General features: G+C 48.6%; 2 protein-coding genes across 2 annotated transcripts; both read left to right on the forward strand.

Moving 5' to 3' along the window:
* Nucleotides 1-746: 746 nt before the first annotated feature.
* On the forward strand, nt 747-2,706 carry GSC2 (goosecoid homeobox 2). Its single transcript, XM_005524590.2, has 3 exons — nt 747-1,053; nt 1,816-2,060; nt 2,605-2,706. Exons 1-3 carry the CDS (start codon nt 747-749, stop codon nt 2,704-2,706), a joined length of 654 nt encoding a protein of 217 aa, XP_005524647.1.
* Nucleotides 2,707-3,789: 1,083 nt separating this feature from the next.
* On the forward strand, nt 3,790-11,982 carry ESS2 (ess-2 spliceosome associated protein). Its single transcript, XM_014253986.2, has 10 exons — nt 3,790-3,985; nt 4,315-4,483; nt 5,384-5,479; nt 5,798-5,964; nt 6,743-6,860; nt 7,312-7,445; nt 7,583-7,685; nt 8,657-8,766; nt 9,677-9,792; nt 10,344-11,982. Exons 1-10 carry the CDS (start codon nt 3,839-3,841, stop codon nt 10,627-10,629), a joined length of 1,446 nt encoding a protein of 481 aa, XP_014109461.1. The 5' UTR covers nt 3,790-3,838; the 3' UTR covers nt 10,630-11,982.
* Nucleotides 11,983-12,271: the final 289 nt, after the last annotated feature.

The following is a 12,271-nucleotide window of genomic DNA, read 5'->3' on the forward strand; positions in this document are numbered from 1 at the left end:
GGGAAGGAGGGAAAATACAATTTCTCTGCTTTCAGCAGAAAATAAATCAACTTTTACAGAGAATTCTGGCAAAGGCTGGGCTGTCATTAAAAATGACTTTTTATTAAGCTGAACTCTCTTCTCTTATACTGTATGATATGACAGCTTTCTTTTGATGGGAAATCTTTCATTTGGCCAGAGAAAGGGATAATTTGCTTCTTTTAAGGAGTTAATCCTCTGGTCCATTTCCGGGCTGGGAACAGCTATCCTCCCCCTTCCTTGGATAGGAGGCTGCAGCACAATGGAGATCATAACCACCTCAAATCTACACCCGAGATGGAGAAATCAGATTTCCTTCTCCAGTCATTTTTGTGGGATTAGCTAAATCTTAGATCCACACTAACCCTTCACAAAGCTGCCAAGATTAGTTAGAATTTATTTTATTTGCAGGGGGGTTTACGGTTCTCTTTCCAAAGGGATTATATCTTTCTCTCTATATATATTTAGAGTGGCTTCAGTCATAAAGCAGCTAGGTCAGAGGGACGAAAAGAGTGTGTGTGTATAAAATAAAAACTCAACTGTGAGAATGACAGTCACTTGAAATGCCAAGACAAAGCAGTGGTTCTGCATGGCTTTGCCAGTCCATTTTAAAAGCCACATAAGCTGTCCTTTCTCTAGCAAAACCCTGCTAGGGAGCCAGTGCAAGGAGAGCAAAGCCCCTCGGCTGGGCTGCCTGTTTCCCCAGCCGCTGCTGCTGCTGGCACAGGATGTCTTCAGAGCCAGCGTCAGGTGCTGACCCCGGCAGGAGAGGCCTGAAGAAGCCACGTCCGTTCAGCATCGAGGACATCCTCTCCAGCCCTGCAAAGAAGAACCCCCAGCTCTTGGTGCCACTGTACCTACAGAACATGTTGGACTGCACACCCAAGCAGCTGTGTGAGCTGGAGACCATCCCAGCTAGCTCCCTGCAGGAGGAGGAGGAAGAAGAGGAGGAAGAACTGGAAGGGGCAGGCTGCAACTGCTGCTGCTGCTCTCACACGAGCGCCCGTTCCCTGCAGGACCTGCCGGGCTGGCTGGGTGAGTGTTGGGCTGGGTGAGTGTTTGGGTTTGATTTAGGTGTGGGGCTTGCAGAGGGGCTGGTGCAAGTGCTGTGGGCAGGGGAAAACTTGGGTGTTAAGTGACAATATGGCATCTGGCCATGGTGGTCTTGGGCCCCAGGCCCAAGCTGCTCTCAGCAGGGGCCCTAGAGTGGGCACTTTCACCTGCAATGTACGGGGTTTGAAAAGCAGAGGGTACTATTACCGGATATTACTGGTTTAGTGTGAAACTCTTGAGAGAATGATGCTTCTAGGGGTGCAAGCTCTCTGTGGAGTGCACACTGCCCATTTGCAGAGCTGTGCCTGCGCTTCCTGACAACACTAGCCCTGGAGAACCTCACTTACCCTTTAAGGAAAAGAGTTTTGGCTACTATAGCAAAATTACTGTGGGAAAAAGATGTAGCAAACCCTTAAAAATGCAGTTCAAGAGAATCCCGAAAATTCAGAATTCCCTTGTGTCAGGACTGAAACTCAGATCTTGGCTGGGCTGTGAGTTTGCAGTTATTTTCTGGAGCTGGCCATAGTGCAACTGGTAAGTGAAAGAAGTACTTACCACCTGCATCCTTGTCCCAGAGTCATGCCCTAAACTCTTCTCCTACTTGCATAGTCACCACTCAGCTTGCCACCCACTCCAGGTGACTGGCTGCCTCCTTCCAAACTGTAGCAGGGATGCAACTCGTGAGCATGACGAGTATTTCAGCCCCACACCTCTAACACTGCTGCTGTCCCTGTCCCCTCGCAGATGCCCGGTTCCCCTGGCCCATGCAGCTCTTCCACCCAGCAGTCAGGGTCTGTAGGAGTTCCCAGAAGTCAAGCGAGCTGCAGACCTTCCAGCAGATGCAGCGCCGCACACGCCGGCACCGCACCATATTCACCGAGGAGCAGCTGCAGGCCCTGGAGACGCTTTTCCACCAGAACCAGTACCCGGACGTCGTCACCCGTGAGCACCTGGCAAACCGCATTCACCTGAAGGAGGAGAGGGTAGAGGTGAGGTTCTGCCACTTGGTGAGGGGCTGCTGGCTGCAGTCCCCCAGGAACACAGACTGGGGCATTGTGCTGTCTTTTTTGGGGGGGCTGCAGATCCACGGCCTCATTTTAAAATCCATCCTTGTGCACTTGACAAAAGAGAGTTTAAGTTTGGCAAGCAGTGGAAGAATACAAACCATTTCAGCTGGGCTAATTTGTACTGGCATCCAGTCCCACAGACTCACACGATCCCTCCCTCCCAGAATCACCTGTCACACACAGACATGGCCAGCTCTGCTGCTCATCCCCTGCTCCCAAGTATGTATTCCTTGCCTGGGTGATCTGTGTGACTTCTGAATTTGTCATGGGGGGATTTCCAACTCCCTTGTGCCCTTCTCATGTATCTGAGCAAGACTGCAGTGGAGGGACTGATTACATTTTGTGTCACACCTTCATATTACAGTATCTCATGGCCCACACGGTACAGCCCAGGAGGGTCACTGCCAGTCCCCCTCCCAGTAACATGTGACATGCAAAAGCCCTTTTCTTGTTTTGCACTTTCTAGGTTTGGTTTAAAAATCGTCGGGCGAAGTGGCGGCATCAGAAGAGGGTGACTGCCTCAGCACTGATCCTCCAGGCCAAGCAGCCCCCCAAGGAGAGCTGTTAGTGCTCACAGGCTGTAGAGGAACAGCAACAGCACCCACTGCCCATAGCTGACAGGCTCAGGGGGGTAACCCGAGGGGGCTAATGCAGCAAAAGGGAATCTCTGTGATTCACGCAGGAGGAGGATGGGTAAAAGCAGACATACCTCCTCCAAATCTAGTTCACGTGGCATATAACTTGGCAGGCAGGATGTGCAGGGGACAGAGCTGTACAGATGTTAAATGTGTGTGCTTTAAGAGAAGGGGAGACTCCCCCTTCTTGTCTTTGCTCTGTGCACATAGTATTTGTGCTTGTTTTATTGATGTAGATTGGCAAAATATCCTACAAATGAATGTTTCCTGTTTGCAGCACCTCAGTGGCATCTAGAGTCACTTTTGGGGTTGAACTTGCTGGACAAGCGATTTATTTAATAACAAAGAAACACGGTTTTCTCCCCATCGCCCTGGGGAGAGGTGATGACCCTACTGTGGTGAGAGGGTTGGCACAGGCACCTTCACCCTGCTGCCAGCTGGTCCGTGTCACAGCGAGCCGTGTCCGTGTTCCCGGCGGGGCCAAGGAGCGCCCACGAGCTGGAAAACAGCGACATCAATGAAACTGCCCTGTCACCCCCCGCCCGAGCAGCCAGCCGGGGGTCCCGCTCCCCGGGAAGCCCGGGGTGGTTGTGAATTGGTCTGAAGAGACGGTGGGAGTGTTGGGGGGATCCGCCCGGCGCCCATCCCGTGTCCCATCCCGTGTGTATCCCGGCTCCCACCCTGGCGCCCACCCCGGTTCCCATCCTGGCTCCCACCCCGGTTCCCACCCCGGCTCCCACGCCGGTTCCCATCCCGATTCCCACTCCGGTTCCCACCCCGGCTCCCACCCCGATTCCCACTCCGGTTCCCACCCCGGTTCCCATCCCGGTTCCCACCCCGGTTCCCATCCCGGCTCCCACCCCGGTTCCCATCCCGACCCTCGGTCGGTGCCGCCGCTGTCACGGCGCGGGTCCGGCCGGGTCCTCCGGACCGGCAGGGGGCGCACGCGGGCCCGCGCGCCTCCCGGGGCGGGGGCGGGCATTCCGATCCCCGCGGCGCGGCCGTGTGACGTCTCGGGCCGTGGCGTTCGCGGCGGAGGAAGCGGAGGGGAGCGGTTCTGACGCGATGGAGGCGATACCGGCACCCCCGGCCTCTCCCGCCGCACTGGTGCCGGCTACCTCCGCGGGGCCCGTCGCCGTGACGGGGAAGGAGGTGGTGTCGCCGGCCCCGAGGCACCCGAAGAAGATCCTGGATGAGGAGGCTTATATCGAGGTAAGGCGGCGAGCCTGGGCCTAGGCCCGGGAGGCTCCGCTCCGCCGGTGCTTGGGCCGAGCGCTTCCAGCGCGGCGGGGCTTGCCTGGGATCCGCCTGGCGGGGTCGGCCCGGGCCGCTGCCCGCTGTAACCCCGGCTGCGGCTCGAAGTAGCGCTGGGGCCGCCCCTCGGGCTCCCGCCCCGCCTGCGGCGGCAGCTGTCAGCGCTCTGCCATCGGCCCTGCGCCCGGGCCTGCCCTGCCTGCCCCTGCCTTTGCACTGCTGGCCCCGAGCTGAGCCGGCTCTCCGGGTGCCCCAGCGGAGCATTGCAGTTGTCTCTCTCTTTGTAGAGCTTAGAGAAAATCATCCAGCGAGACTTTTTTCCTGATGTGGAGAAGTTGCGAGCACAGAAGGACTATCTAGAGGCTGAGGAAAATGGCGACTTGGAGAAAATGAGACAAATTGCTATCAAGTTTGGCTCTTCCTTGAGCAAATCGTTGAGGGACACACCTGCACCCTGTAAGAACTGACTCTGTGGGGCATGAGGGGTTTGTATCTCATATTCCATCTCTGCTTTATCTAACTTGGTGCAGGCAATGCTTTTTTTAAAGATTCAAGGTTGATGTTGCATGACAGCTAAGTGTACCAGTTTCAGCAGTAGCCAGTGTCAGGTGCCTCATGCTGAATTTCTCTTTGATGGTATCTAATAACTTCTTGAGCGAAGGGTTTTGGAAAAAGCAGCCTTTTAATAACCATTCCTTATAGGCATCTTTTGCTAAGTTCTTGCTCCCTAGGGAATGTTATGTGCTCTCTACTATGAGAAATTCTAAGTTATATTTTGAATCCTTATTTTAGTTTGAGGCTTAAGGGGTTCTTGTTGCATCTGCAGATGCTTGAGATATTAGTGTACTGGGGATAGAAAGTGTGGGAAGCTTGTGGTTATCGGAGGTTCCTACAGCAGGTATCCTGTATTCTGCTTTATGTCTTCTTTCACTTCCAGTTCAGGTGTTTATTAAAGCCCAGCCTTTGCAGTGGGGTTTGGGTAAGGGGCTTATGACAAAGGGCACATGTTACCAGGTGGTGTCCCTTCCTCCCCTGTTGCAGGTGCTGGCCCTGGCCTGGACTCAGTTTGATCTGCTGCTGCTTTTGCTGGCAAAAGCAGGGTGTAGGGTGACAAATGTACTGGGCTGTGGTTCTCCTGGGATTTCTCCCAGCAGGAGAAAAATGTCTTAGACAGGGCCAAAGTCTTGTCTGAAGGTTGAAACAGAATTCAAAAGAACACTTTGGAGTTTTTTTCACAAGTTTTAATGTAATTGTTGTTCTCTTGATATGCCTTCTGTGGCTTGTTTGGTACATGATCCTTACAGCAAATCCTGTTGTGTGCTTCAGTAATCAAGTGAATCTTTTTTTTGGGAGCAGATGTTACCCCAGCCACATTTGAAACCCCAGAAGTGCATCCAGGTGGCCTTCCAGCGGGAAATAAATCTAAAGTTGGCATCAAGACTGCAGAAGAAGGTAAGAGAATTATGTTTCTTCAGCTGAATTCTTCCAAAAATAAATTGTCTGCCAGCAGCTGGCCACTTGTACGCTTTGCCTTTAAAATAAATGGCTACAAATGCCTTAAAAGGGTTTATTGAAAGTTGGTTATATGTGGTCCAAACTTGATTTATTGTTGCACCACTCTGTATGGATCTGTTTCTTTGACCAAGCTTAGTGTTAGTTACTGGTGTGTCTGTGGAAGGCCTGCTGCCAGGAGGGTTAAGAGGTAGATACACTGCTCTTATAGAAAGGGAGGCATTAACCTTCCTCAGGCTTCTTCCCTTCTCTTGTCAGGAGAAGCAGAGAAAGATGACAAAGATGCTCTTCCCAGCCTGGACACCTTCTTGGCAAAGCACACGAGTGAAGATAATGCTTCCTTTGAGCAGATCATGGAAGTGGCCAAAGAGAAGGAGAAAGTCAAGCACGCCTGGCTGTATAGCGCAGAGGAGGAGTACACCCGGGTAGGGAATTGCCTCAGCTCTGTCTGTGCTCCTCCAGAGGGACACTGCAGGGAAATACCATTTCACTATGTTTCTGCTGTGGCTCACTTTCCTGGGTCTTGTGACTGCTCTTTACTTCATTGTGCATTCCTGGTTTTTCCCCATTCTGTCAACAGTCCTGACTTAGTTGTTAAGGCTTTGTCTCTTCTGTAAGCTTTGAGACTGCAAAACACTGCACAGAGTGCAGGTATTGCTGTCCTTGGCAGCCTCTTCTGTAAGAAGCAACATCAGGGAGAGCAGTTGAGCACAGTTCCTGTTGTTTGTCCATCATTATTTGCAGTTTGATTGTCTGTCTTATTTCAGTTTCTGTTATCAGTAATAACCCACTCAGCTGCATAAGCACAGAACTGCATGAGCGTGGCTGGCTGTGCTGCCTTCCTCAGCTACCTGCAGGGGAGGTCCAAGAGCTGTTCTGGGCCTGCCTTGTTGGTCTTTAACCATCAGCAGTGAGCAGCTGGCACAGATGTGTCGTTGATGGCTGTGGGATGCAGTGCCTTTTAATGAAGTTTGGCACTGACACGTGGGTGTTTGCTGCTGTTGTTTTGAGGGAGTATTATTTTTTTATCTCAGCTATCCCTCAGAGTCTGTTACATACTTTATACAAAGTTTTCTAGGGCAGGTGGTTGAGTTTGTGACCGAGCTCTCCAAGTTGTGTCTGCCTGAATAAAAGATTGCAGGAGGCTGCTTCAGACTCCTTTTTTTTCACCTTTTAAAATTTTTTTTCCATTGCCCTTTCAAGCGACAAAATGAAAACCTGGCACTTCCTTCAGCTGAGCAGCAAGCTCTGGAGAACGTGAAAGCTGGACTGGATACCTGGGAGTACACAGCTCGAAACACCCTCATGTATTATCCAACAGGTGAGGCACTGGTTCTTAGTGAGTTGGCTCCAAACAGTGCTTACAGCATTTCTCTATAGGACTGAGCAGCTCCTACAGGTAATGCTGTGCTTTTTCTTCTGTAAGGTTGTTTTTAAAAAGTGAGGTTTTTCCTTTTTTCCTTGGCCTCTGATTCTAAAGTTTGATCATGTTCTATTTGCCATTGAAAAGCTCACCTGTATTGTAAAAGTACTTGTTTTCAGCAACCAAAGCTCTTTCCTGGTCCACCTTCTTTATGAGCACTTGTCATCTTCATTCACTGTTTTCTTCTGCTCAAGAATCCTCCTTGGACTTGTTAGTCTGTTTATTGCTGTAGAAAAACATATATTTTTGTAAATGTAGTTTTCTTTTTTGGCTATAAATGTACAATTGCTAATTTCTCTGAACCAGTGAAGTAAAGAGCCTTTTTGTAAAAGCTGTTTGGCTTTTCAAGGTGTACCTGATGAGAGTGATGTCTTTAAGAAGCCCAGGGAAGTTGTGCATCGAAACACCCGTTTTGTGAAGGACCCTTTTAGCCAAGCTGTGAGCAAATCACAGCTCCAACAAGCTGCAGCCCTCAATGCTCAGGTTGGATAATTTTACTCAGATCTCGTTAGGCTTTGCCCTCTGGTGTGGTTCATCCCCCCAGAGAGCGCTGTGTGTGTGCTGGATACAGCTGACTCTCACCGTTCTCCATAAGAATGGCTTTTTCTTTTTTATTTCAGTACAAACAGGGCAAAGTGGGACCTGATGGGAAAGAACTGATACCCCAAGACTCTTCAAAAGTGAATGGGTATGGATTTGTGGCTACCCCCTCTCCAGCCCCAGGTAAGAGGGTTTTCTTACTTCTTCTGTCTTAAGAGGACTATTACTGCACTTACTTTGGTGCTCTGTTTAGCACTTGGGTGTCATTACAGGGTTAGATGAGGAGGTAAAACTTTATGCCATGTATGCCAGCTGGATTCAGGGCTTAAATCCTAGTCCAGTACACGGGTAGAAGTCACATTGCACAAGAGGCTCTGGGCAAGTTGCTGTGCCATTGCTCAGGAATCATCTAACTGTGGGATACTTTGTTAGAACAAACTGATTATTATTTTCAAGTTGAAAAGTTGTATCTGAATTTGTAGCTGTTCTGCACCAGCCATGCTGTTTCTCTGTGCTTTTTCTAGTTATGCCAACACCTGAACATAGTGAGGCTTTCCCTCTGCAAAACCTGTAGATGGCGTTTGGAGCACCTCCTTTTGCCATCATAAATGCCTTTTCCAAACCCTGGACAGTGGGATTTTCCAGCCTAATCGGGCACTTAAAATCCTCTCTACACCTGTTAGACAAGGTGCAGTCACTGTTTGGTACAGGCTGTCCCTGAGGTGATTGGAGGGTACATTTGGCTTTACATGTTTCTGTAAGTCCTCTGTCTCTTTTCTTATTTCAAAAGAATTTCCCATGTTGAAGGAGTTCTCATACAGCAGCCAAGGGGAGGACTAGTACTGTAGAGGGAAAAATGAAAGTGTCACTAATCAAAAGCTTAGCAAATGGAAAAATAAAGACATGGAAAGGGTGGTGCTAAAGAGGGAAAGGTTGTTGTAAATGAGAGGATGACACAGCTACAGGCAATCCCTTTTAATGGGAACCACGTGTTACTATCCACATTGGCTGTGATTTCCTCTGTAGTGGAGGGCCTCCTTTGTTGATGAATTTCCTGTGTTTCCTAACTTGCTTTTCTCTCTTTTTTGTGGTGAATGAGTAGTCAAATTAGTCAAACATCTTGCATAGACATAACTTGTTGGATTTGTTTTTAGGTGTGAATGAGTCGCCTTTTATGACATGGGGTGAAATTGAAAGCACCCCTTTGCGTCTGGAAGGGTCAGAAAGACCATATGTGGATAGAACACCTGGACCAGCTTTCAAGGTATTTCATATCAGCAAATCAGCATGAGATTCTTTTCTGGGGGGGAGAACTAAGAAGGGAAAGGCAAGTGAGTAAGTAATAGATTAACGTGGTGTGTGACACATCTCTGGGTGGTGTTCCCCATCCTTGAAACTAATAATCTAGTTTGTGCTTGGAGGGTGGAGGTAAGCATGGATCCACATGAAATCTTGGTGGAGCTACCTGAGGTGGCATACACACTGCTGGCAGGAGAATGAGATTCTGCATTTGGTGGTGGGCCCAGACAGAGGGGTTTTCAGAGGAAGCTGAAAACACAGCTCAAAATTTCTGGTTTTAATGTGTGAATAGGTAGAAATTATAGCATCTTCCTCTGTCTTTATCTTCTGGCTGTCGCAGCCTGAGGCAGGTGTATCAGTTGAGAGTAGAAAAGACACTCTGGCTTTGCTAATGGCACCTAACCCTGCATGCTACTTGTCTCCTGCTGGTGTCTTTGAATGTGAGCTGTCTGAGACTCTTAGTTTAAGAAAGGTGTAATTTGCTGTATGTGCTTCTGTTTTGTCAGACTCCAAAGGCTTTGACTGGTTCTCCTGCTGTTTAGCAATGTCTGTGTATGCCTGAGAGCTGGCTGGCTACAGGCCAGGCAAGACACAGGTGACATTGTTTGTCTAGGAGAAACAGCAGGAGGAAATGCCAGAGGTAATGGCTGCTTCCTTTACTGGACTGGTTTTACAATTTTTGCTACTTGCTAAGGGAGGTTGAAGGTCTCTGTGTCCTCTCTGGCTTTTATGCAGCAGCAGAGAGGTTCAGGCTGACCCCACTTCTCCCTGCTTTAGATCCCTGTACATTGGAATACAGCTTTGAAGGTGCTTTGACTCACTTTTTGCAGCACTCTTGAGTGCCTTGGTAAGTAAAATGTGTGATGCATTTATAGATCCTGGAGCCTGGGCGCCGTGAGAGATTAGGACTCAAGATGGCCAATGAAGTGGCAGCTAAAAACCGAGCAAAGAAGCAGGAGGCACTTCGAAAAGTGACAGAAAACTTGGCCAGGTGAGACTTCTGTTTTGACAGCAGAACTGGGGGGTGGGTATTATCTGATGAGATGTAAATCAGCATATGTAGAAAGGGAGAAATGACGGTAAGGAAGGACCCTGGAAGCAGGAGGAGGTACATTTGGACTGAAAGTTTTTAGAAATTAAAAATTTAGAAATTAAAAAAAAAATTAATTCCTGAGGGAAGGTGGCTGGTGGCTCTCCCTGACACTCCTTGTCAGGATCAGTGCTCTGCCCTACAGCCACCCAGCAATGCCTCTGGATCAGTTTCTTGCTTGTTGCAAAGAGGAGACATGATAAGGGTTGCTTGGGGGGATCACAGGAAGAGCAGAATGGGCTCAGAGGAAAAGCCAGGAAGTGCCACTCAGGTTTTTCTGTCAGTTGTTTCTCTAGAAAGACAGGCTGCATTTACCTGCAGGCAGAATGACTTCTGCAGGCAGTGGGTCTGCTCTGTGGGGGGGAACTGATGTAGGGAGGCAGTATTGCTTTTCCTGATAAAGGCAGACCTTTTTACTGTAAAATCTCTTAAAATTGTTTATTCTATTTCAGCCTTACTCCAAAAGGACTAAGCCCAGCAATGTCACCAGCTTTGCAAAGACTTGTAAACAGGACTGCAAGTAAATACACTGATAAAGCCCTGCGAGCCAGCTACACTCCTTCCCCAGCCCACACAGGAACTCCTGGTTACAAGACCCCAGCCAGTGGGCCTCAAACGCCCCAGAGCACCCCACAGTCTAGGACAGTATCTCAGACACCAGTATCTCAGGATACTACATCCATCACGGACAATTTACTGCAGCTTCCCAAAAGAAGAAAGGCATCTGATTTCTGCTGAACATTCCAATCACCACCAAGGTGATAGGGATCTGGCTGTGCTCAGTGAACTGCGGACTGGTTACTGGAAACTGGGAAAATGGCGATAATTTCTTAAAGATACATTTCTGTTTTTAAGAGAGGCATGCATTTAAGTTCGTTTCTGTACAGCTACGTCTGTTTCTTAAGTGGGGTAAGCCTTTCTAAAAGGCTAAACTGGACGTGGCTCCAGCTTGTCAAACTTCAGTTTGTAGTTTGCAGAAGAGGGCACTCAACCATGTGTATACTGAGGTGTGACACAGAATTTTAGAGAGGTTCTCTTTAACTTGAATTTAAACTGATGCAGTTCACAAATTTGGCTAACTCTGTGATGTTGTTAAAACTAGCGTTCCTTGAGAGGACCCCATTTCCTCCTTCACTCTTTACACTTTTCAGAATGGGATTTGCCTTGCTGCTTTTGCTCAGGCTTTTCTTCTGCAGGTTTTGGGCTTCTTGGCCTATTCTGCAGCTGGCACAGGGAAGGGATCAGATTTGTTTTATAGCTGCTCTGTGTGTGACTCCATAGAGTTGCTGATCACGATGCAGGGACGAGACTGTCCTGTGTCAGCCACCAAGATGACAGTGCCATTCTGAAGGACAGAAGTGGTACCTCTGATAGCCACACTGGGGCTTTTGTTTGCTGTTGTCCTCCCATTCATTGAAAATTTTGGCTTTAGTCTTATAATTGGCCAAAAAAAGGAAAAGCAGTTTTAGCCATACATAGCCTTCACTCAGTACTGTGGTTGCTGCATATGAGCTGACCTTTGTGTATGGGATGAGCCCCTGTGGTGTGATCCAGCCTGGAGAAGCACTGTGTACCCTTCTGGATTAAGCAGGTGTGGCCAGATGTGTTCACTTCTTGCAGCACACCTGAGTACAAGACACTACAGTTGGCAATATTGGCATTTGCTATAGTCAGGTGATGTTTTACTGAGGGAACATCCATGGAAAGTCCTACCCAGCAGCTTGAATATCTGTGGCCTTCTCTAAGATGTGGGGTGTTGGGTGCTGTGTTTGTCTTGGTGGAGAGCTTCCTTTTGTGTGGTTTCCTCTGCCACTTCCAAAACTCGTGTCCCTGACTGTGAAAAACCCTTCCAAGGGACTCAGTTTTTATAGTGCACCTTGTAAAAATAAATTGATCAACGTGGCATAGCTAGGAATCATGACTCAAAATTTAGTAATTTTTACCTTTTTTTTACCTTGAAAGCTATGTTTTTTCTTTAAGCAAAAAAATTATTCTCAGGTACTCATGAATTAATGTAAAAGGACTGCATTTACTAAGCTTTTCATGCTTTAAGGACTGAACTGAGTAAATATGAGTGAAGTTCTTATGTAATTTAAAGTACTAATTATTTATTTCATAGTGAAATGCTTGTCTCGATTAAGCATAGGAGACCTCTCCGTTAGGTACACAGGCAGATGGTCAGACCCTGGCCTGCAGTTTGGGTCACTGGGAAGACCAGGAGCAAGGAGTGGATGTGGGATTCCTGCCCATTTGTGGGTGCAGAAGCTCCTCTGAATGTGGGATGCAGAGAAAGGCTGAGCAGCATTCGAGGGACTGCAGATGGGGTGTACACATGGATCAGGAGTGGGATGTGACACCTCTCTGCCACAGCATTCGAAAC

This window comes from Pseudopodoces humilis, chromosome 20 (assembly GCF_049639895.1).
Source record: "Pseudopodoces humilis isolate 2021_Gansu_Grassland_sample_001 chromosome 20, ASM4963989v1, whole genome shotgun sequence".
Taxonomy (NCBI): Eukaryota; Metazoa; Chordata; class Aves; order Passeriformes; family Paridae; genus Pseudopodoces; species Pseudopodoces humilis.